Source organism: Athene noctua, chromosome 14 (genome assembly GCF_965140245.1).
Source record: "Athene noctua chromosome 14, bAthNoc1.hap1.1, whole genome shotgun sequence".
NCBI lineage: Eukaryota > Metazoa > Chordata > Aves > Strigiformes > Strigidae > Athene > Athene noctua.
This window is the reverse complement of record NC_134050.1, coordinates 19,186,528-19,213,256: the sequence shown is the minus strand read 5'-3', so window position 1 is coordinate 19,213,256 and position 26,729 is coordinate 19,186,528. Positions and strand designations below refer to the sequence as shown.

Here is a 26,729-nt window from a genome sequence, read left to right as displayed (position 1 = left end):
CATGGTCCTTACAGCAGTGCCACTCCAGCACTCCCACCTACCTTCTGCCCTTCGCTCAGTTTTCCCCACTTCTCTGAGGGAAAGTCATAAAAACAGATGCTCTGCAAAACTCACTTTCATACCAGCGTCTCTCTCCTGTGTCATCTTTTCACACATGTGGTAAGGTGCAAATTTCAAAAGAAACCTGTTTTCATGGTGGCTCGCTTGATGGTACACTGCTTTGTGGATTCTTTGTTATCTAATAAAAGACAACCTGACATACCCACACACTGAAAAATTAAGCGAACACAAGACTAATCCATCAGAAGCTGATCTTCATTCATTCTGGAGCTCACATGCCTTCTGGTGCTCAGTTTTTGTGTTTGTTTTGTTGGTTTTTTTTTAACAGAGAACTTCACAATAAAGAATTATGTCACTTTTGTTCCTTTTGGAATATTATCTCTAAAGCAACAAGCATTTTTTTTGCCTTTAGAGAAAAAAGGCAACATCCTTGGCCTCAAGCACCTATATACCATAAATGGCTCAAAATCACAGTGTACTTATCTGGTATTTATTTTTCATGGCACAGCAATGGTTAGTTTGATCTTTTTGACACACAGAGGTATTCATTCTATCTCTAAGGATGAAAAAGACACTTCTTTCTAACACAGCTGTACTCACAGACAAACAGGAATCTTGACCTTCGTAAAGAATCATCATGGAATATAAAAAAATTATGAAAAACATGATAAATTACTACCTTTTCTAGAGAGGAAACAACAAGCTAAAATGAAATATTATTTTCTTCTCCATACCCAGTTTTGAAAGCTACCTACTAGCTAATATAAAAATGGACGCCATTTCACATCACAAGTCCCTCTATTTCTTACAGACTATTTTTTTCTGAGACATTCTGGTTCAGTAGTGCCACGGAAAGTAAAAAAAAAATCTGTAATACAATTTAATTCTTGTGCTATTTTAGATACCATTGCCAGAGTGACTTTAAATTGCTTTTGAACGAACTAGAAAGTTCAAGTTAATTGAACACAAGGATTCACGTAGCAAATTATCTTACTACTAATGGTATGGAAGAAAAAAGCCTGATTAGTAAACCCTGCTGGATACTTGCAATGTGAGATGTCGAGAGATGCCAGAACTAAATCAGAGAGGTGAAGATCAATAGTTCTTTAATCAATGGTGGATTACAGTGGGATTTATTCTGCTGAAAACAGCAGGGGCAGATAAATTCCCCACTGAGATTAATTACTGGGAAGGGTGGATGCAAACAGAGGAGTGCAGTTATCTTTGTGACAACTGTAAGTGGCAAGAAGAACACCAGTGGGAGTACAGAGCTATTGCCTGGGTCTCTGCTGGTGACCAATGACACCCTCATCAAAATCCCAGCACCTTTCTGTTTCTCAGGAGAATCTGCCTTGAAGCCTGTGCAATTTCTACAAACACAAATATTGTAAATCAAAAAGCTGGGACACAATTTTTTGGCTTTGTTTTTAAACTGATGGGTTGTTACAGATTTTGGGTTCATAAAAACTCTCTATTATGGAGATGAAAGCACCAATGTATACAGCTAAAGAACAGCAGCTTCATGCACGAAGATGCTGGTCACATTCACAGCACCTACTTAAGTCAAGGGGCTGTCAGAGCTGCTGTGGGGCTCTGTCTATGGGGGCCAGCCATGTAATCCATCATTACATTAGAGCCTTCGGTGCTAACTTTATTGTTCCCACAAGCTAACCACTAATGCATCATGCACTAGTGCTAATTACTGTAAACCGAGACACCAAGCAGGCTAAGCAGAGAGAAATCACAGAACATCACTTGTAACAAAACCAATTTCGAAACAAGTCATAAATTGAAATTATTGTGACTGAACTACTTAAGGAATTTACTAACATGAAAAAACAAACAGAGCTAACAGCTTAGCATGTCAGTGCTTGATTATCTGCCAGCTTGAGGGAAAGATATCTAATTGGTCTCCCCCCAACATTTTATGTTGATTTACCTTATCAGAAGACAGCAAGATGCAGAGTCCAGCAGATATTAAATTTGCTGAACATAATCTGATGAATTTATTTGTTCACTTACTTTGGTTATTACCAGCAATTGTTTGAGAGGTCTCAGTCTTAAACCTTGATCAGATGGCATCAACTTGTCCACGTTATTTCTTGTAGAAAACATTTCAGAAAATATTTTCATCCCTGGCACCATCCTAGTTATTTTGGTCTATTTTCAATGAATCTGAATTCAGGAGCTTTAAAAGAAATTTCTGGGGTTTTTTTTCTCTGAATTTTATCAGATACCAACAATCACATCTGTGTGGCAATCAGAAAATGCTCTTTATTGGGAAAAATGAAAGTTTAATACAGATATGATATAAATTACAAAAAAATGTTTTAAAAATCACCTCTCCAGTATACCCAAATTGATTGAAGGTAGAGTCTCAGTGAAGCAAATAAAGTCTTTCCCAGGTCATCTCTTATTTTAAAGCAGGTCATAAAAATAGTCCAGGCCTTGTCCCAGTTCCCAGATGGATATTCCAGTGCCCAATTCTTTTGCGAGCTCTAAGCGCAACTGGATGGACTAAGACAAAGACACATAAAGCAATTACCTTTTAGTCAGAGACATTAGACGCTCAATGCTGCCATTTCTTCATGCCGTTATCAGATTTTTTAAAACATCTATCCTTGAACCAGATACTGAAAAACCTAGTCTGTATTTCAAACACTCTCTGGTTAGCAAGCAATCATTCAGTAAGAGACAGTTAATTGCACCAGTTAATTCAATGACCTAATAAAAGATAACCAGCTAAATAGACAAAATGCCACAGGAATAAATCAGGTTTATGAAGTATGCAAAGGACTATTCTAATTCAGGCTATCATTTCACAATGTGCAGAAATTCTAACACTACTCAGAAATGTCTCAGGGGTAAAATAAAACTTTATCACTGAAGACAATTGGAACAACTTGTCAAATACCATCAAGATCTCTTACCTACCCTTGCCTTCTCTCAGGACGAGTCACAGTTTTCATTATCACAATTCTATTTTAAAGAGATTCTGGGAGATTCATATTTAAAAGTATCCCTATTTGAGCTCCAGCCATTGACTTGGAGTGAGTTTAGCCATTGGTTTACATGGGAAGCAACGCCACAATTCATGTTCTGCACTTCCTTCAGTTCAGACAATAAAAATAATTATTATTTAATCTTTTTTTTTTTTTTTTTTTCCTTTGAACTGCAGCACTGCAATGTTTAAACTGCTCACACCAGGGATCTGTTTAAAACTAATTTCCACAGAAAACAGAACAAAGTTTCAAGGCATCATTAACAGATCCACTGGGCCTGGTGTTCATGACTACTTTTAACTAATCATGAACAAATGAATTCTGAGCAACCTGCTAGTGATTATAACATTAAAAAGGGGATGAAACACACTCATGGGGTAATAAAATGAAGTATTCCCTGACCATCTTCATCATCATTATATGAAAAACTCTTTGATTTTCCCTAGCATAGCATACAAATCTCAGAATTTCATTTTCTCAAATATTTCATTACAAGCTTGTTGAAATTGGAAAGAAAACCTGGTTCCATAAATTCACCAACCACCACAGTTGAGTATCTGTTAGAGAAGAAGTAATGAATGAAATGCACAGGAATTAGTGTTCTTAACCTCGTTAGTACTGACAATAGCAGGGTGAAATCCTTCCACAAGGCCAAAGCGATTGTAGTGTAACAACTTGCAGCACAATCTGATAGGTTTGCAATGAAACTTTCTAACTCTCTAAGACAGGTACTACTAGCAAGAACACAGATGTGGTAATTAATATCTCATATGTGCTGGTACTTCCACCAATATTAGATTAATGAAGGGAAATATCCTTGTACTAATGGAGCTTAAAATAACAACTCTGTTAAGAAAACCAGAGACTTGGATCATTTCACACTAGTTTAACCATGCAAAATGTCTCTGCTCTCTGTAAATATGATATACCTTCACTACAGAAGCAATTCCCTTCCAATATTAAAAGCCAACAGAGGCTTAACATACTGCCTTTAACTTAATTTGCAAAAATCTAAAGATAGCTTCCTAGGAACTAAGGCTGCAAATAATCATTTTATCCTGTATTCTGGTGTATTGCAGACTATTGTGTAGACAGAAATCGTATGTCCTGCCAGGGGACTTTAGTAAGGCCAAATTCTTAAGTTTTCACAACACTAAAATATGTTCCACAGAAACAGAACTGAAGAAAACAGGGTGATGCAGGCTGCCAGGGAGAATCAGGACCCCGTTACAGAGAAAAGCAAAAGTTTCCCAAGCTTCCAGCCAACATGATCAGAAGGAAAATTTCTTTGGTCTCTTGTCTGACAATCAACATGTCTGTTAGCACACGAACTGTGCACTCGAACAGATCCTCTCAGAGCACTGGTTTGCCCTGGTGTGTCTTATCTCTAGACATGGCTAATCTTCAAAGATCCCCAAACCCCATTATGCACAAGACAGAAAAAACAATCTTCTTGTACAGGCAGCTGAAGCTCTGAATCATAACAACCCCATGAGAGTAAACTTTCACAAAAGCCTAACCCAGTTCAACATTTTCTGAAGTGTCTCAATAATGCAACGAGTCAAGTAAACATCTCTTTCCTCTTACAGACCTCTGACATGAAAAAGTGGCACCTACCTTCAGTGTTGGGTAGAAGACAGCATGTTTTCCTCCTTTATTTCTGCAAAACAGGAAAACCAAACAGTCACAATATCTCTGACAGATTCCCATAGGATTTTTAGCTGAGGTTAGAATTCAAAACCAGTTTATTCCTTCCCACTAAAAGGAAACAAAGACAGTGCTGAAGAAAACTGCCAATTTTATCCTGAAGAAGTTATTTCTATTAAAAATAAGATACACTAGTATGTTAAAAACATGAGCATTAATATACCAATACCAAAGACAGAGAGTACTTGCCAGTTAGTAACTTGTATCTTTGAGATTTCTCAGTCAGTGTCCATACCACTCTGGAATCTAAGGCATGCTGCCTCTGAAGTCACTTTTGCTATCAACTTCCATTCACTCATTACTTGCACTCTGGCTACTCTATCTACTGATGTCAGGGTAGGGCCAAAATCTTCTCTGTTTCTCCTTTTCTACTGCAGATAAGAACTTCTACTCCTGACCCTTTTCTACTGTTTGTACCTACTAGATGCAAACATATCACAGCACATAAATCCAAAGCAGTGGGGAAATAAAACCCATTAAGACAAGGTACACAACATATCCAAAAGTCAACCATGCAACCGTGTCACTGTCCTGCAGGTATCAGTTACAGGAATGTTTGTCAGAAAGGTCCTCCTGACAAAATCATCCTACTTAAACAGGCTTTGACAATGCTAGCAGCTGGAAAGTTAGCAAGTTCAAAACATGACTGTACAGAGTCAAAAACCTGCTAGAGGAGTCTTTGCATAGCAATTGCATCATGCCACAACTACAACAACAAAAATCCCTGGTTATCTAAAGGATTCCTTAAGTGGCTTCAGGATAAGGCCTTTCAAAACATCTAAAGAACAGAGCATAGCTTCCTAATAACTAACATAAAGTTTGGGAAGAAATCAGGTAACTTTAATGGTTAAGATGACAGTACCAAACTTCTTTGGGCCTAACGCTTCATCCGAGAACTGGTTACAACGAAATACAATATAGGCAGTCAGACAAGGTATTTATTTACCCCACAGTAGTGGCCTTTAAGGAGGACAACTCTTAAGTGAAAAGGCTGACACCAATAGAAGAGATCTCACAACAGAGATGGTCTGAAACTAGATCTAAATAAACACACTGAGATATCTTGTTGCAACTGGATTATAAAACTGTCAGATAATAAAAGACAGTTGCACCTACTAAATGTGCATCTGAAAAAAAAGAAGATATTTGGTTGTCCAATGCAAACTGTGAAAAATTTTCTCCAATTCCCTAAATTATTATCTTTCAGGTTAAATTCAATGCTGGCAGTATAAAATATACAGACAGGACAAGCTACACTGGGCACAGATACCAAGGCTGCATTCTAAACCCCTAATAATGAGAAGGATGGGTTACAAGTGGTCTCACAGCACCACTTTACCAGTTAGGCTAGGAGGAAATGCAGAGAGCATTCCAAGTAGGAATTGCTCCTAAAATCTCCCAACTGACATAAATGCGTACTTACCTGTAAAGTGCATTGGGACAAGCACTCAGAGACAACAGATTTCTGTAACTATTTGTAATAATTAGTCTCTGTCCTGCTACATGACAATCATTAGCTGTGCATTGCTTAAAGATTCATAATTTGATTTCTTAGCAACTGCAGACGTGCAAGATTTCCAGGTGAGATGCTTTACCAGTGAAGCATATTTCAGGCCTGGCTGCCATCCCCACCCAATGTCACTGAACCTTTGCAAACCAAAGCAGTAAGAAAAAGAGTTCACTTGAATAACCCTCCTCTGCAGCTGGATGAACGGCTGCAGACACACTGAGTCACGCTGCTGCCTGCCAGGCACAGTGCAGTAAGTCAAGTTTATGGTGATTTTCAGATCCAGTGTGCTTTATGCATCAAAAAAGTCCTCCAAGAAGCCCACAAACAAGAATCTCCCAAGACTGGCTTTCAAAAGCAAAAGATGTAGTACTACTGACAGGCTATCTCTTTCCCAGACAGCCAGTTTGCAAGGAGGTGTTTAGGAAATGCATTTCAGAAATGAATCCCAGAAGCATGCCATTCAGAGCCCTTGGATTTACTCTTCTGAGAGCAAGTTTTGATCCAGTGGTCATTGTGTCGCCAACTGCATTGTGCATTAAAGATCAGTAAAACAAAGCTTCTGATTTATTCCTCTTTAGTTATCATGAAAAACCTTGTAATCGTTTGGCACACAGTAATTTTGCAACAGGATACCAAAGCATTAAGTAGGAAGGAACAAAACCCAGGCCTTTCATACAGACACAGAAAATAAACTAAAACACTGCTGACCAACAGGTAATTTTTTTTTTTCCTGATAAGAAATACAAGTCTCTGAGAAGTCAGGAGAAAATTACAGACTGAGAGAAACCTTGAAAATTAAACTAAAAATATAAAAGTAGGACATTTTTAGTTTTGGGGGGTTTGTAGGTTTTTGTTGTTTTTGTTTTTTAATATTTAAAATCAAGAAGGTGTTTTGGAAAGAACAAAGTAGTTCTGATTTTTTTTTCTTAAAGCACCCTAAAATGTGTTTTGCTCTTGTTTTCAGTGGTGTGTCTTCACATTACAAATGCACTGAGTAATATACAAGATACAGTTCTGTAGAAGCAGTAGGATTATTTTTTTTTTAGAATTTTACCACATTTTGTATATTTGCATACAAAAATAGCAAATTATCACTGAGGTTTAATAAGATGTCGCTGGGTTTTTTAAAAAATCCATTTTAGATAGGATTTTTCCTAGCATCAGGAATCCTCTTGTCATTTCATGATGATAAAGGGAGAACAAAGGAAGTTATTACCCTTTTCCTTCATGCTCTCAGTCCTTTAAAAAAGTTTATCACTTGATATTATTCTCATTACATTTCTCTATGGTCCTTTCCATTTAATGGAAGTCTGTTGCTTGACCAATCTTATCACTGGGACTTGTAAAACCAGGGTCTTGTACCACAGATTTTTCTCAGAACTATTTTTGGCTGAGTTATTGGTAATCACCCAAGAGCTCACAGTACTCATCTCAGAGCCTCTGATTAACTGATACGCAGCAGATAACTTTGATGGATAACTTCTAAAGATATGACTCATCAGACTTCTCTCTTCTAAAGATTGTTTTGGCTTATGTTATTTCATTAATCCTTCTCTGATTTACTTCTCTCACTTGAAGCACTCTTTTATGCTGCAGTTCACTGTTGACACACAGATCACAAACAGCAGAATTTCCACTTGCTGAGATCAGTTGCATTCTATACTTAACTGGTAAATCCTTGTGTACTGGGCCATGCCCAAAAATATTTGCAGAACATAAGTTAATAAACGTAACTCACTTTTTGTATTCAAAGTAGTGCTCAGCAATTTGTTCATCCCAGACAATTTTTGGTTTGTGCTCCTTCAAGGTTTCAATGTACCTACAAATTAAAAACACAGATATGGAATTAACTTTTCTAAAAAGCAGTAATGAAATTACATTGAAGAAATTTCTGAAAAAGCAGTTGTATCGTGTATAGATGTTGAACACTGTAACTGAAATATCTTCTTGCTGACAGTTAATTTACTCAGCCACGTTACAATTTGCCATGTTTGCATTTTTAGGCCTTTCTTTTTTAAGCAATGAATTAATTAACATTCATCAGTTGACAAATCTATAAAGGCACACGAAGGCTGTGCTTCAATATTTCTACAGTCTGATTCCTATATGCCAAAGCACAGGAATTGAAGTCATCCCCAGGCTGCACCTAATTGTGTCCTCCAAGGCTAGTCAATGTAATTCTTAATATTAAGCCACTGTTATGTGATCAAAAAAGCTCTGCTATAAAACGGGCTTACTTAACCTTCTAAAAATGAAATTTAAAAAGAGCTCATTTTCAAGGAAAAGTTACTGCTAAGTAAATCTGCATATGAACTTCTTCCACCACTAGCTTCTTGGCATTATTCTCTTGCATGGACATTTTGAATGTGGAATGACCTACTTCATACCTACCTGGAAAAAAAAAAAAAAGTCTGGACAGAATACTACTTGTACACAAAAAACTGCATAGGGAACTGGTGTGGAATAGTTAGCATTCCATTTACAGGAATCAGACTCTAATTCATGTTGTTGGTTAGCTCACAGTATCATCTCAGTGTAGAGACAGTGTCTCCTTGTGTCTGCGTTTCGGACGGCACAACAGAAGCAAAGCTGCTTGCTGCCTCATGTAAGAAGACCAGAAGATGGCAAGCTACTGCCAGTGATGGAGGCCACATGGGTGTCACAGAAATAGGAAATAACCTGCATCTTTGGCCAGCAAGAAGGCTGAACTTAACTCTGCTGACAAATTTCCTGATTAAATATTAGAGTGTTTATCTCACCACAGGCCAAGCACCACCAGTTTCTTTATTTCCTTGGGGACCGTATCAGGAATCTGAATTCCAAGTCCCATTATCAGTACTCTATCATGATTATATAAAGTTATCACAGGCAAACATGGTGATCATAAGGTAGCATTAAAATTATTTTTTTATTTTTGCAAAATCTACCAAAACCATCTCTTCCACGATATGTCTCATTCTTGAAATAATTTCTTTGCTCATGACAGGATTTGCATGGAGAAATTTGCCTTCAAATCATCTTATTTTTAAATAAGAAATTTCCGTCTCCTATGTAAAAGATGATATAACTGATTTCCATCAGCCACTATCCTGACTCCATCAGTGCTGAAATTCCACCTCACAATATTCTATAAAAAAAAGAGAAAACGTTTGTATTTCTCAGTTTGAAAAAGATTTGTTTTCTCATTTGGTTTTATTCTAAATGCAATTACAACATTCAGCATCACAGGGAATATCTCCTCTCTTTTGCTGTGGCTTGCTCATTCAGGTATTGGTAAATTGTTGCCTTCTGTTAGCCGTTTTAGAAAAGATTTTCATTTTGTATTTAAGTCAAACAAGCCTGAGCCAGGCATGCTATTTAAGTATCTACATAAGCAAACACATGGTAGCAGCTATTGCACTCTTCCTCAATACACACATGCCCTGGAACAACACACCTTTTCAAATAATGCAAATTAAACGTTGGAACCTGCCCATCCCTTTTCAAGATATATAAAATGTTAAGTCACTCCACTAGATAAATATGCAAAGAGATCTAGTGTTAGATATTGAAAATCTAACACCTTGCCCCATTCCAGAATGGCAGCTTCAGTACTGACAGGAGACAACACTCCTGTAGAACATGGGACCAAGATGTCATGGCCCAGAAGACAAGAATTACCAGCCAAAACACCCTGGCACACAGTTTTATTCCTGAAAGTATGACTTTAGATGGGAAATCCTAATTTTGCTTGCTAAAAATCTCAGCACAATTAAAAACTCTTCAATATACATATAAAAAAGCTTTAAAATTAGAAATGCAACTTGAAGCAATTATTATAGCCTATTATGTATAAGGTTTATTATTATTTTAAAGCTGTTCAGGCATGCACTGCATTTAATGAGAACCTATCCTGACCAGGCACAGAGAATTTATTTCCCTTTCTCCTCCCTCTAGGCATTTAGCACCACAATATGTAAGACCAAAAATTAATAAATTCATTTTCAAATCACATCTATGGTGGTGAGACCAGCTCCAAGCTTGAGTTGCAGAAAAAATAAATATTAGGCCCAAAATTGTCACCACTATCCATTAATTTTGGGGGAACCTACTTGAAACACATTAACTTGTTTTTTACATTGTCTCTCTTAAGGACAATAAAAATTCAAAGTGCAATGTTAAAAAAAAAATAAGCTCCCATTTACTTCAATTGTAATACTCATACTGCATACTCAATGCTTCTGAGAGTCAAGTTTTATATTTTTCAGTCAGACAGCAAGGTTCTGTGAGGAGTCTGGAAGAGGTACAGCAGCAAACCAGAGCTGTTTCACATAGGCTTTCTATTGCCCAAAGCTGGGAACTATCCATTCCCTTCCTGTAGTCATCTGCCCCAGCCACCATTCATTTTCTTGCTATAAAACTTACAGGAGCTTTACAGGCACTATCTCCCAGTTACACCATATTTCCTGTTACCTCTGTGCTATCCTACTACGTGCGTGATAAGTCGATGGGTTCAACTAATGCTTACCCAGCCACTCTTAATATATAATCTCCTAGATAAGGCATTACTTGACTCAACAAATATTTGATACGCAGTTATTAAAAAAAAAAAAAAATTTCCATCACAATGAACCAGACAAGCATGGGATATCGATATACCTGGGGTACAAGAGATCTAGATTCATTTCCAGGTTCTCAAAGAGGAAAAGGAATGGGCAGGGAGCTCATCACAGCCAGCCTTCCTTCTTCTTTCCACTTCTCACCTCACTCTTCTCCTTTTGACTCGTATTTATTGCTATTTTTTTCTCTTTCTAATTTATCTCTCTTTCTACTGCCACTGTCCCAGTTTGAATCTGCTTTTATACTCCTATCCAGAATAATTTATTTGTTTCCTCATCCATCTCCTTACTAGCTTTCTTCTTCTACCAAGCTGCTTCAGCAGTTAAGAATATGATAAACACTGAAAACTCAGCCTCACTCCCTTGCACTGGGAATTCTGTGGCCATTTGCAGAGAAAGTCATGCTGTTTCTCTGGTCTTGATGCTAGTCAATAAGGAAGCACCAATGCAGCATGTATAAATGATGAATTTGCATGGATTATCAGGCATAGTAACAAAAGGCAGATGTCACCTACATATCCACCTTGCAAATACTTATTCTTAAACTGAGATTCTGGCTCATTTAAACAGGCCTTGGTTTAACTTACCCAAAAAACCATTTCTGTTCCCCAGAACATTCCCTCCTGATAAAGCTAAGCAGCTAAAGTATCAATTCAGTTGCTGCAACTGGGCTTTGAAAGTTTAAAAGTTACAACCCAGTAAAATCACAGCCACATAACACAAAAGTGTTTGGAAACAATTTGAAGTCTGCCTGCCACCTTTCATACAAGACATACATCTGCAGTGGTTTAGGGCAATTTATGGCCATACCTCTGTCAAAAAGGACACTTCTTGGTCTGCAGACACCAACTGTTATTGTTATGACTCTCATACTCCTGGCTACAAACCCATGGGCAGGGTTGGACTAAAACAAGTATTCCCTTCTGCAGAGTAAATGAGAAGCCAAATGTACATATTATGGAGTACCTATAAAGTCAGTCCTGCCAAAGATGTACGAACATGAACAACACTAATATAGCTACACCTACACACTATTGCACTTTGCTGCACATTCAACTAATAAATAAAGGATCCAGAATAAAGCTTCTCAGCTTTATGGCTGGTGTTCAATTTCTAAGACACTTTTCTTCCAAAAGATGAAAAATGGTATGGCACTGGAATACGTTAAGGTAAAACCCATGATCTATAGGCCCCCGAAGAAGGTATTTATCTTCATGGATAATGCTTTTTCATGAAGAATATAAAGAAACAGATCTCTAGTATATCTTTTGAAACAAAAATATACATTCTAGGAAAATATATAGCTTCCTATACGATTTATAGACTAGGATTTATTTACAAAGGTTAACTTCTTTAATCCTCAGGTGCTTTTGCTTTACTCTGAAAAGGAAACCACTACTGAGCATACATCCCATTTTGATGCTCTTTGATGACACACTTTACATTTTCTCCTCAGTTCTCACATGAACAAAACTCTGACTAGAAGCAACAGGTCTCTAGTAAGAAGGAAGGATCATTTGCTCCTGCTGCAGTGAACTGAGCTTATCTTCCACTATAACAAACTTGAGTGATTCAGTGATGCAGAATATACAGAAATACCTCTGAAACAGTTTTCAACATAGTGCTCTGAAGGACATTCCCTCTCTTGGTCCTTATCTTCCAAACAGTGCTGGTCAGTCTCCCCACTGCTCTGTGTACACCAGGACACTATGCAAAAGGGCAAATACCCATCTTCGAAACAAGATTTTTCAGAGGGGATATAGATACAGCCTGTAAGTCAAACCCCCTTTTATTTAATTTCAACTACCACAACACTTTCATATTTTGGCTGTTTATGCTTTTCTTGAGATGTTTCCTTTTTGGTGGAAGAAAATGTCAAGAAACAATATAATCTGGAGATATTTTTAAACTTTAAATTTAAAAGGTTTTAAAACTGAGAATTTTTTTGGCCTTCTCTGCTTTTTGGAAGATCATTTCTAAAGAACAGCTGCAAAATTGCTGAACATACTACTACTAAATAAGCTAAATAAGCTACTAAATAATTCCACCATGAAACTAACATTTCTGATATAGAATGCTGTCAATGGTAATAAATGAAAAAACAAAAGGAATAAAATTTTAAAAAGAAAAAAGATTATACAGAGATTTTCATCCCTAAAATTGTAGCTTGCAAAAGCTGGAGATGTCTTGCAATTTAGTAATCTTTAGATATTAGCCTTTAAAATAGTTTTGTGAGCAACATAAATTTGTGAAGGGTCTAGCTGCAGAGTCACTAAATGCATAATACTATATATGTTGTGTATAGACATATATACATAGTATTATATAGTGCGCAATAATAAAGGTCGGTAATGGACTGAACAATGAAGTAAGCTTTCACCACATTGGTCCCATCAGGATCATTTAAGCACCTTTTTACTCATCTCCTCTCACCATTCAATACCCAATAACACCATATTTACAATATATAAGTGTCAATTTCCAGCTTTAAAAGGTGGTAAAGCTGTCAAAATAACCCTTTCTTGCACATTAAAGAATCTGGATTTTATTAACACAAATCCCACAAGTTCCTTCTAAAGCAAATAGGTTATCCCAGAAAAAGGCAGCTAGTATATATCTTCTAAAGAATCAAAAGAACACACTAATCAACATTAAAACAGTTTTTACTCTGAGGATTTATGCATTCGCATGGAGTGGAGAGCACACTCATATATTCTGTCTTCAGATTATGTTATTCAAAAATGATTCTGTTACAATTTTTATTTAGATTATTTAATGTAAAACAACTTGAAACTAAATCCAGTTTGCAGAGAGCAACCAATCTGTTCACTTTTATTACTATGGGGTGTCTTGGGTAAAGCTGTTAAAGGATCTAAGTAGCAGCCTAGAAACGATAAATCTATAAGCAAGCATCATCTTTCTCTATTAATCTTCTCTCCATTGTTGCCTGCACCTTTGCTCTGTCATTTTTAAAAGGCAATAATAGTATTTTTACTATTTTAATAGCAATAGATTTCCAACAGAGCAGTTTCTCTGTGGGTATGTTGCTTTCAGTAAGTTTTATAAAGTCATTCTCCCTGATTTTTCCAAATACTTCATCACTGATTCGACAGATGACACTTACATCAACCTCACGCAAAGCTATTGACCTTTTAACTTCTGCCATGATGCGCAAGCCAATCCATGATGCACCAGCCCAATGAAAATAAGCAGAACCTCAGCAACACTTCTGCCATGACTCTGGGTTCTTCAGAAGAGCACCTTGTTTACCACTCTCAAAGTAATTTAGAAACAATAATACTTTGGTGGACACAACTGCAGAGAGGCAGCCAAGTATTTCTATTTTATAGAACTCCAGAGACACAGAAGACAATGTCAAGCTTTTCAGAAGTGTCCTCACCTTGCTCCTGTCTCAGGGAAGCCATAAGCATTAAAATCTTGCAGTGCCTTACTATGAACACAAAAGAAACCACAAACATCACAGCATTTCTATGCATACAGGTTTACATGTTAATAGTGCCCCTTATTCTCAATTTCACAGAGGTTTTATAAAGAAAAAGCCCTGTCTGAGAGTGTACACAATGATATGTTGGCAGATCACCCTAGAGAACTGTGAGCGCAGCTGAAAGTACACTAGCGCATGCTAACTTTTTTCAATATAACCAAAAGAAGAAAAAAAAGAAAACAAAGTTACAGTTAGATTTTTAGCAAAGAATATAACTAATCACAGAGAAGGCAGAAAAAGATGTGAACATTTACATATTTACGGTTTCGACTCAAACTGACAGATATGAGAAGAAGATATTAAAATCTCCATTAAAAAAACAAGATCTTTATTTCTAAGCCAATAATTAATTCTCAGACCGTGGATACACAATTAGATTGAGGCAGAAGGCTTGCATATCTGTTTGTATACTTTCAATAACACACTGCTGTTCAGCAGCTCCATTTTATTTTCACAGAATCACAGAATATTCTAGGTTGGAAAAGACCTTGAAGATCATCCAGTCCAACCATCAATCCAACATTAACAGTTCCCAACTACACCAGAACCCTAGCGCTAAGTTGACCCTACTCTTGAACCCCTCCAGGGATCCCGGGGACTCCCCCCCTGCCCTGGGCAGCCCATTCCAACGCCCAACAGCCCCTTCTGGAAGGAAATACTTCCTCAGAGCCAGTCTAAACCTTCCCTGGTGCAACTTGAAGCCATTACCTCTTGTCCTATCGCTTATTACTTCATTAAAGAGACTCATCCCCCCTCTCTGCACCCTCCTGGCAGGGAGCTGCAGAGGGCCAGGAGGTCTCCCCTCAGCCTCCTCTTCTCCAGACTGAACCCCCCCAGTTCCCCCAGCCGCTCCCCAGCAGACCTGTGCTCCAGACCCTGCCCCAGCTCCGTTGCCCTTCTCTGGACATGCTTGAGTCATTCATTTTGCTTGTATTTGTTCAGTTAGACATAGTTTTTTCTTTCCAATTTATCTAATTTATCACATGACAGGTCAGTATTCATACTGGGGTTTAGTTTTGGCAGTTTCTGCTGTCTTGAAAGAATGAGTTTGTTGCCTTTAAAATGCTCCTGTATCGACTGGAGTTCCCTTTCTGCTCTTGCCAAAGGACACCCTCCTGGTCAGGCAGAAGACAAGTTAATGGTAGAAGATTTTGTGAGATATTTAATTTATATTTATTTAATTAATATTTAATTTTGGGAGATATTTAACATCTGCATACATGCAAACTGCCCTAAATAGAATTGAAAACATATTGTTACATTACTAATCAAAAGACAATTTCAAGAAAATATGTAGATGTGTAAACAGTGGTACTTATTATACCACTGTATGTCAAATCATATAATCTGCACTTAGTTATTAAAATACCATAATAATTTTATATTTTAATTTAAAATCAATGTAATGTTTCAACTCTTTGTTATGATACTACAAAAAAGTAGGAGAAGATTATCTCATTTTTACCCCCTCTAGTCACAAAACTATTAGGGTGAAAAAAGTATAATGGAGAATACTCAGCAAAAAGACTTCATCAATAACCTGCCTAACTTTCTTGCAGGATGTAAAATTTAAGCAGAACTTCCCCATTCTGAAAAAAGATAAAATCACAGCTTCCTTTTTTTTTTTTTTTTAAATCGCTTGCCTTACCAGGTCTCTGTATAGATATATACCTGGGGCTTCTCTACTTTTCTGTCTGGATAGGATTTGTAATCCGGCTCTTCTGTGGCATATGGAAAAAAAAGGACAGAATGTGGAGATCTGTACCAAACTGAATTCTTTCTAGATGCCCCCACGTAGCATGGACAACAGCACTGGGAACTAACCATCCTTTCAGGACAAGCCTCAGACTACCAATGCTGTTTCAGAATGATTATACCAGAAGATACTACAGTGCAATGCCAGAATTTGCTTTGAGCAGTGAAAGCTTTGCTTACTCCTGTCATACTAAGGTAGTTTCTGCTGTAATCCAGGATAAGAATCATCTCAACACCAAAGATTTTAGCATATGAATATCCACTAGAAGCTAGTAGTAGTAAAGAAAAGGTTAAATAAATTATATTGGATAATAAATAAATAATCATGCTGTCAAAATTAAATACACATAATGTGTAAGTTACAGAACAAGCATCTACTGTGTGGAACAAGCTTAGTCACAGAAATGTTATCCTTACAGAATTCTGAAGTATTTAAAAGTGCTGCCAGGCTTCTAAGAGAATGACTATGTCTAAAGGAGAATTGAAAATACACATTGTTGAGAAGCCATAGGCGATTCTTTTGTCAGTCAGGGTCAGACCACCACACTGACATTACTGCAACTTAATGTCCATGCTTCACAGAGGAAACACAGGTCCTAATAAAGTCATAAAAGGCAATATATCATCATGTAATGGTAGAAGTATTAGTCCTTCCTAGACCGAATAAGATAAAAGATTAAATTCTGCTCTAGCTCACCCAATAATCTGGTTTACTACAGAATCTGAAACAAGACACAGTCTCTCTGCTTAAAACTACTTCTCAACATGACAAAAACTAATGCTTGTTTATACCTACAGCTTGTTTCAAGAATCAGCAGGTTCATCTTAAAAAAAAAAATCTCTGAAGATAAAACTGGTAGTTTAAGGGTACATTTTCTGAAACGCTTAAGTAACACTCAATTGAGGTTGAACCATTTTCAAATATGTTACTCTAAGTATAATACTGTGCTCCATTCTTCCAAGAACTGACATAATAGGCAATTGCATATGAAAAAGTGAGGCCGTATGTCTTTGGATATGAGGCTGAACAAAGTTCAGATACACTAATATACCCGCTGTTCAGCTTCAGTTGCAAATAACAGAAACTAAAACTATGCTAGTTCTGTTGCATGCCCCGTTCGGTTTGTTGGTTTTTTTTTTACACACACCATAAAAACTTTCCAAACTTTCTTCTTGCTCAAAATATACAAATAAGCCATATTCATACAGTGCTACACAGATTAGCTATGAAAAACTGTGTTATACTGTACTTGGAGCCTGACAGATACAGATTATCTTAATTCAGTGTACAGGAGATGAAATTTGATCCACTCCAGCTGTGAAAATGAAGGTTGATTGCAGAGTCATCTACTTTGATATTCTTAATTCTTCCATGCCTACTTCATTTTAAAAGGTAGATATAAAAAAAAATTGCATTTCTTTTCCATCCTTGCCTAAAAGCTCCAATGATCTTAATGCTAGTGAACATCACTAACTCTTCCAGTTGCTTCTTGCATCTCTCTTCAACCATTGCTGAATTAAAACCCTCCCAATACAAGCATGAGGTCAATAACAACATCACCCATCAGATTTAACAACCACAAAAGCCGGCAGGAACATCTTTTCCTCATCCTGTGTCAGGAAAGGAGCAGCATGGTTCTTCTTTCAAGCTTCCACTTCAACCCTGTCTGACCTGGGTCTGGGGTACCGGAGGACCACCTCTGTGGGTGCCGGGAGGCCTGTGCCGGGTAGGTGCTCAAGGGCTGCTGTTTCCACAGGGTTGCTAAGAGGCCCTGGCTGAGACAGACGGGCAGGGGTCGCGCCCCATGCAGGGCACAGTTATGGAAAGGTTACACTTCGTAGCAAAGGAGAATGAAAGGGAACATACATCTGGTGCAAAGCAGCAGAAGGCACCAAGGATGGGAGAAGGATGCTGTGACTGAAGGAGAAGATCTGCCAGCAGTTCCCTAGCTACCTTCTCTAGCCAGGCACAGCACAAAACTTGTAGGCTGCAGGGCTCTGGGTATGCAAAACTGAGCCGGGTCAGCAAACAGCCTTAGGGGACAAATGCTAGCTCTGTTCTCTCTCCAGAAATAGGAGAAATAGTTCAGGACAGAGAGAAGCAGTGTTGTCTGTAAGGAAACAGAACATCAAGTGATGAACAGAACTAACTACAGTAGGAGACTGTCACCTGAGAAAGCTGACTGCTATTTGGATTCCATCTGCTTCACAAGGTGCTGCAAATGAGACACAGAAATAGATCTCCACTTCCAAGTAGCCTCAGAAGACTGTTCAGGTTCTTTAGCTGACTATCATGTCAGGCCTACAATTTCCACTAGCAGTACCACTGCCTGGCCTCATGATGAGTGGGGTTTCAGTAAAACGTGACCTCTGAAAGCAAAGCCAATACAAAATGCTAAACCTTTATGGTTTATAAATAGGATGAGGGGGGTTGAACAGCCCCCTCTCTTCAAAGCAGTGGGAGTATCCATATCCTTCAAATTTATTGAAGGCAGCCTCTGCTACTGTGGCCCTGCACTTCGGCATATAAAACACGCTTCATTCTTAAACTGTAGGGAGAACAGTCCAAGAAGCAAGAAGATAAGCATTCATCACTGCCTTGTGCAGCTCTGCTCCAGGTCCCTGAGATTGCAAGCATCCTCCTGAATGCAACAAATTGAATGCCTTTGAGAATGGTCTGAATGTCAGCCCAACAACAAATTCATGGTCTTATTTCCGCCATCTGGGACACTGCCATACCTGCAGCTATCAGAGCCCTAGGACTGTAATTTTCAACGCTGCTATGACAAACAAGGGCAAAATATTCACCGTTTTCTTGTACCTATTTCAGTTCACTTCAAAAGTATGTAGTAAATGTTTTCAAAGTGCAAGAATACGTATTAAAATCAGGGTATTTAAATAATTCGTTACCAAAAAAATTATAAATTCCATAAGAACAATTGTAATAAACTAAAACAAGCTACAAAAATACAGAGTTGCTCAAGCTTTATGTATCTTACTGTGATGATTTAATTTGCCAGTAAATGTTACCCATGACCTCTTAAAATTAATGCATTCAAAACCTATTTCAGGTTATGTTCCTAAATGGAAACACATTGTAGTATTCTCTGATTTTTAGAGGTAGCAAAGACCAAAATCCAGCAAGCTTTGCTTGTACATTTGAGTTTAATCAGCTATACTCTCAATGCTGAGAAATCTGACTAAAATAGGACTTCCAGGATATCACACACACAGTTTTTGAAAATTTTCAGGGTTGTTTTGTTCCCATTTTTACTTTAATTAGCTGACATGTCAATTAAATTCTGGTATTTCAACCTAGCTCTCACAAAGCAGAAAAATGTTTCAAAGCTACTCCATGTCTTTTAATTATCACCTGTCATGTCTCAAGTTCAACCTCTGAAGACCTGAACACCAAATGCTTTCTGTAAGATAAAAGAAACACAGTTCAGGGATGGTTTTTTGGCATGAAGTAGTTATGGATGTGCAGTAATAAATTTAAATGATCAAGCACAATATAACAGATAGTTTTACCTTCATATGAAAGAAATCATAAATTCAACCCCTGACTGGGAATATTGTAACTGAAGAAGGCAACTATCCTAAAGGAAAATCTATGGCAGATCAGTAAACTCTACAAACCTCCAGTGTCCTATGAAGCTATGAACTATATACTCTTTTCCATCTTTTGGGACCAAGTTAAGTGAAGAACAAAGAACATTTCTGCTGAGTTCTGAATTCATTTTTCATACTTGGCAGAGGGAGTTTTCTCCTCTCAATTGTCCATGTTTTAGTCACAGTTATATAGATTTATTCTGGATTTATACCAATAGAACTCATATAAGACTTTCAGCCTTTGTTTTTCAAAAAGATAGAATAATGACAAATTCATGCAAATGACTACTAATCTCTCATAAATAACACCAATCTCAGAGGGTTAGTACATTTTTAACATGTTTTAGAATAATCTGCATGGCATATAATTCCTCCTTTTTTGGCATGACTTGAATTGAAGAAGGGCTATGAAAGTGGAGATTTATGTCTTTTTAAAAAACTATCTTCATCAAGGCAGTTAAGTAAATACTTGAGAACATGGATTTTAAATATCTTGATATTTAGTTAAACTAATACATATTCATGTGTCAGTGTTCAATTTTAAAGAAAAGCCTGGCACTTTTCATTATGAAAAAAACCAGCATAACATCTTCTGTATCTTTGCTGTAACTCTAACAAATATTTGTGTATTTTTATCTGTTTATGTTCTGCTAAACAAACATATCTGTGCCACCTGCTAAAATTTGTTAAGGTTAAGATTAAATTTTAAAGCGATACACATATATTTACTCAAAATGACTTCCAGAAGAACTGTTACTTAAATCAAATGGCAACACTTGGAGAGCAAATCAAGGGACAAAATTATGGCCACCACATTTTTCTTCTTTAAATTAACTGGAAATTTCAAAGTGCAATAATATTTTACCTCTAACAGGTATGTATATAATTTTTTTGGTGAATCAAATCCAGAAGTCCTGAAGAGAAATAAAAATTACCTCCTCAGACTATGATAAAAATGCAGTTTCTTTTCTTTTCAAGAAGCTCTGATTCCATAACTGGGGTGGGTTGAACTAGTTTTTCTGACTGATTTTGGCACTTGCTGACTTACAATCCCAAATACTACGTTGTGAGCAATCTTTTCCCCTCCAGAGCTTTACATTTGTGGATTATGGTGACCGCTGTCTTCAACTGAATGCTCAGAAAGTTTCCATGCAGAAGACCAAACTAGGAGGAAAAACAAAAGAATCTGCAGCAGCACATGACTGACAGACAAAACACAAAGAAACACTCTGAAAAGGCCAAAATGGATTTTATTGGGCCATTTGTCTATGTGGCTGTCACATCAGGGGAGGTCTAAATACATTATACATGTTATAGGTTTCTTATGCTGACAAGAAACCAAAGGAAAAAAAAAAAGAGTGGGGCCAAGAACTAATTTTTATCCATTAATGTTTCTGAGCAAGCAACAGTAATTCAAATATGCTGCATATTTTTTTGGATCCTGGGGAATGAAGGGCAGATTATTAGACCTATTAATTTATATTCAGAAAATATATTCCAATTACTAGTAGTTTCTGACCCTTTCTGGCCCCACAGTCATTGCAAGAACCTCTTTAATTACTTGCCTCTTTTGCAATAAAATACAATTAAGCATTACTAATTATTTGACACAAGATATTTTAAGTACAGAAGAGGCTAACCAGTTGCTATAACAACATAATTTAATGAACTTGACTGGCAGGTATTACAGATTCTCCTCCCATGGCAGAACAGTTTTGAACTGCACCCCCACTTTCAAACCTATCATCTTTGTTGCAGTTTGTACCTACAATAAAATAAGAATATCTTGAATAGAAGAGTGCTGAAAGAATTCATAAACCCATGAATTTGTCACAGTATTTTATACTTCAGGATGATGCATAAATGTTAAGCAATTAAGATAGAGGTGGGAAGGCTACTGATTAAAATAAAGAATCTATCTGGAAACAAGTTCTTCCTCTGAAAGACAGAAGTCTGGGATCACGCTATAAATTAAACTAGACATAAGCAATTCCAATTCCAATTTTGCATAATAAAACAGTGACTTCTTATTGCAAGGACAACAACTAAATATGCCATGATGTATAAATATTTCTTCAGAAATCTTGCAACAGCATTAGCAGATGTGTAGAAAAAAATAATATGACAGATATCTGAAAATTATAAAAACTCTTGAAATTTCTTTACATGATTCCAGATAATGTTCATTGTTTCCCCCCAAATGATGCCTGGTCACAGAGGGAAAGTGGAAGCTAAGAAGATACCAAGTTAACAGAAGAGCAGTTTTAGGGAAGTATATTATATGACAAGACTGTGTCACTTCAGGAGCACTTTGCTCTAGCTTATAGCTAATGCAAATTACACTCTTGGCCATATGAATCTGGACAATCACTCAGATTCAAATTTTATTTTTAACACAATGAAAGGATGAGTAATTCAAAGGGAATTCAGAAAGGTGCTTAATTTTTACAGGTACAGAAACATTATTCCATATAGAATTGGTTCTGTAATTTTGAGTGCAGAAGGACAATACATACACAAGCTTCACAGAACCAGAGATACAGTTTCATTCCAGTAAACAGACCTATGTTGTTTATGATAAAATATAAATAACATATCCAAGTTTTCTTACCTTTTCGCTTCAGTTACTGGATACTCAAATTTAAAGCTAACACAGGGTATTTGTGTTTGCTTTTACACAGAGGCTAAATAATTTCTTAAAAAATGTCAGCTCCAATAATTAAAACTGATGGGAATCACTAGAATTTTATAACTGTATTATCTGTCCCTAACTACAATCTCAAACATAACAGAAGAAAAAAATTCTTGACTGATGTCTGATATTCACCTTCACCACCAAACCTTTCTTCTTGACCTTATAACTTCTTTAGCAAGTCAATCCAACCTGTGAGTAAAACCCAGCCTCACAAGTGCTTTAGAAAACCACATACACTGACCAATTTGTCAGTATAAAATCAATCGTATCTCTCCTTCCTTGAACAAATAGGGAAAACCTACCTCTGTTCCTCTGCTAGTCAGTGTTAGCAGAACACAAATATCTGCATTTGGTTCCACAAATAATTCCAAAAGAGAACGTAGCTAAATCATAAACTAAGAAACTATTCAAAACATTAAGATATTTTTAGTAACAGTTAGGAAACACGAAAAATATAGAAATAAATCCAAAATGTTTATTAATAGTCAAAACTAGTTATCTTTCATTGCGAAAACAGCAACAGGGTTTTTTTGCTGTGCAATTTGATTTGATCAAAGGATTCATATACATGTATCATATTTACAGAAAGGAAAATAAATTAAAAGGATCAAAGAAGTGTTTTAAAAGGACAGAATTAGGGTTAAAAACAACTTATACACACAAACCAGATTTTGCTAGAAATGGAGACATATTGGACATAACATTCTACCTCCAATGTTACTGCCATTCTACAGAAGGGTAAAAGAGCTACGTATAATACAAACATGTTCAATTTTTCCACACACTACTGAAGTCTTCTGGCTTAGGATTTCCACACTATTTAATTAAGTATCCACTACTATTTGACTTGTCTCTTAAAGTATTTCCAAGGAGGGATAGAAGACTATATGATTTGCTGTTCAGTTTGATTTTCAAAGCTACTAAGAAAACAATAAATTCATTAGTCAAGAATGGAAATTCACATCTCAGAGGTGAGATCTGTTAGACTGTAGGATACTATTACTGATGGTACTCCACCCCACCCCCACATACACTGAAGCACATAGTCCTTACGTATGGAAAGAATCTTTCTGCATGGGCCAGCACTGAAAAATTGAAATTGGAGCTTTACATCTTTTTCTGAAAATAGTCCAGATGATGATTTTCATTAATGCAAGAAAACACAGAGTAATTTAACTTCAGCACCTCTTAAACTTGACTAATTGACTGCTTAACTTTGACTGCACTGAAAGGGTATTTTAATATAACTGTGCAATCACTGTATGTAAAACATACTAATAACTTCCATAATTTATGTATTCCAAAGCATTACGAAGGCTAATGAACCTTGCTGTTTTGATTTATCATGCAAGATAACCTGGTTAGACAGTTAGTCATTAAGAAGACACTTTCTCATAACACAAAATAGAAGTTTTCACTAATGGAAAAAGTACTATAACATACATCTTACATGTACATAAAGACTACTCTACCCTTTCCAGAATTTCCTATAAAATTATGAAAAATTCAGAAGTCTGAACAATTATTTGTTCACAGTCTCCTCAGATTTTTTTCAAGGACAGGTAGAGTAACTCTTATTTTCATAAAGCTCTGGCATCTTCTAAATGTCTCACTGGCATTATTCAATTAATCTTGTGAGCATCTCATCTTCCACATGGAAGAAAAGGCAGAGACATTTACTTGTGTTACCCGCCAAAGCCACATATTCAAAATCATCACAGGAACAGAAGTCTGCCATTGTAAAAAATGGTGGGTGTCTATTGATAAATGACTGATTCTTATCAAAATAGTTTCTTGAAGCAGATTTAATCCACAATTTTAATACAACTAGTAAAAAATAAAGTAACTGCCCACTTGATTAACATTTTTCTTCCTCAGTATTTACAAGAAGCACAAGTCTTGATTATTCCCCAGCTTGCTCACCAGTTTGAGTACCAAATTAGAAGCCAAGGTTGTACCAAGATTCCAACTTAGAGAACAAGTTTATTTCCTTCTGTTGAAACTAAATGAGGATGAAGTTTAATAGGTGCCATGAAAATTTCAGGAGACTGTAGTTGCGTTGACATGTTCTATAGAAAAAGTTATACGTTTAATTTAATTAAATTTAACTTAATTTGAAAAGGGCCTTAATACATGCTTGCTTTCATGTATCTTTCCTTAATTTATCCTGAGTTCTTAAGATTCCTGAAGTTTTCAGTCACCCAGTTCTACCTTTGCAATGCTTAAGTATTTTTGCTGAATTTTGAACTCCTGTTTATTTCTGCAAATCAAATGGGTTTTTTATATGAGTCACTATTTGCTGGTGCTTAGTCTGAGTCTTCTACAAAAAAACCAAAGTGAAATATGGCAGGGTACAGATGTCATTGTAATGGTACACTCTTCTCTCTCCCGTTCCTTCTGCCTGTTTTTAAACAACATCAAGTTTCATTCTCACAAATTCCAGCTACATTCTAAAGTATTCCATAAAATTCTAGCTTCTTCTTGTAAGAATTTTGCTAATTCTCTTAAGGATTTTTCTCAAAGTGTTTTTCTACTTTTAAAATACATTTTCTAGTTCTAAGAATGTGTGTGACACTTCAATCTTATGTTTAAAATTATTGTATTTTTTAAGTTAAAATTCAAAAATCACTAAGCATTGTCTTGGGAATCCTCTGGAAGAACTTAAGAATTGAGATCATTAGTAAACCAAGCATGTATCAGACAACAGTGTGACTGAATTATTTTGAGTTAAATTTTGCCTGTAGTTAATTTTGGAAAAAATGTGTACTCAAACACAGAGAAAAGCACAGTACAAAACTAAGGTCATTACATCTGCAGTAATCTAGGAGGGATTACTAGCCTGTAATCAAGGAGAGAAGAAACTCATGGAGGGACATTATGTATGGCAGGAGGAGGAAGAAAAAGATATCAGGAAAAGATAGAACTGGGACACTGAAAATTATAAGAGTCTTCAGAACTCATAATACAAGAAGGAAAGATTAATGGTATATAAGACCATTAAGGACCACCATAGAAACATTAGGATTGAAAAATAATTAAAATACCAATAAGCATGGTTATTAAAATATCAGTACTAAAAAAGTCAATATACACACCCACATGTATTAAAAATGGAATATGTAAGAAAATTCTTCAAATTCTGTTTCATATCAGATGTGAACAAAAAATGACTCCATTATCATCGTGAATTGTATTTGTAGAGACAGAGGAATAAATACCTTTTTCACTGTATTACTCATAAGAAACATTAATACCTAGTTTGTGTGCTGAAACTCCCTTAAGTTCGTGATGATTTTACAAGGCTGAACTAGATGTTAAGAGCAAGTTTGTGTGAATCAGTTTAGTAAATCCTGAGAGAGCAGGACCTAGGAGTTAGCACACAGGACAGCTATCAATTGAACGCTGCTGCTGGTCTGCTGCTCCTCCCTCTCTTTTATGGTTACAGGCAAGTTGTTTTTAACAGGGAATATCCCCATCATAAAACAAGGCTATATCTGCTTTTGCTGGACACATTGGAACTTCAGACTGAATACCATACCCACGTGAACTACTTCCAAGGTTCTTTTAGAAGCTTACATAAAGAGTGTCAGGCCTAACTTGTATGTACTGTTCATAAAGAAGTTGTGGAATGTTTTAAAATAAGAAAGGACCATGAAGGATTCATCGTAATCCCTGAGTAGCGAGAGTCTGATTTCACCCTGTTCTTCTACCTATATAAGCCAAATAATTTAAAACTCATTGCAGTATGTAAACAGTAAGCTAGCAACCATTAGAAAATACTCTCAGCTAAGCAACAAAGCTGTTAAATGGTCCAGAAAACAAGTCTTATGGAGAGGGGTTGAGGGACTGGGGTTGTTTATTCTGGAGAAAAGATGACTGAGGGGAAACCTTGATCAGTCTCTACAACTACCTGAAAAGAGGTTGTAGGGAGGTGGGAGTCAGTCTCTTCTCCCAAGTAACAAGTGACAGGACAAGAGGAAATGGCCTCAAGTTGAACCAGGGGAGGTTTAGATTGGATAGTATGAAAAATTTCTTCACTGAAAGGGTTGTCAAGCACTGGAACAGGCTGTCCAGGGAAGTGGTTGAATCACCATCCCTAGAGGTATTTAAGAGACATGTAGATGTGGTACTTAGAGATACGGTTTAGTGGTGGACTGGGCAGTGTTAGGTTAACAGTTAGACTGGATGATCTTAAGGGCCTTTTCCAACCTACACACTTCTGTGATTCTATCCTATTCTATAAAAACAATGTGACGGATACTGATCTATACAAAGGGGGCTTTTT

General features: G+C 36.7%; 1 protein-coding gene across 2 annotated transcripts in view; it reads right to left on the bottom strand.

Moving 5' to 3' along the window:
- Positions 1–2,310: 2,310 nt before the first annotated feature.
- CHID1 (chitinase domain containing 1) overlaps positions 2,311–26,729 on the bottom strand; it is a 121,289-nt gene continuing 96,870 nt past the window's right edge. For both annotated transcript variants that reach the window (XM_074918148.1, XM_074918147.1), the window contains 3 exons: positions 8,018–8,098; positions 4,680–4,722; positions 2,311–2,577 (listed from right to left, as the gene is read on the bottom strand). In XM_074918148.1, the coding sequence (XP_074774249.1) occupies positions 2,479–2,577; positions 4,680–4,722; positions 8,018–8,098 (223 nt within the window). In that variant the 3' untranslated portion in view covers positions 2,311–2,478. The remainder of the gene's footprint in view (positions 2,578–4,679; positions 4,723–8,017; positions 8,099–26,729) is intronic.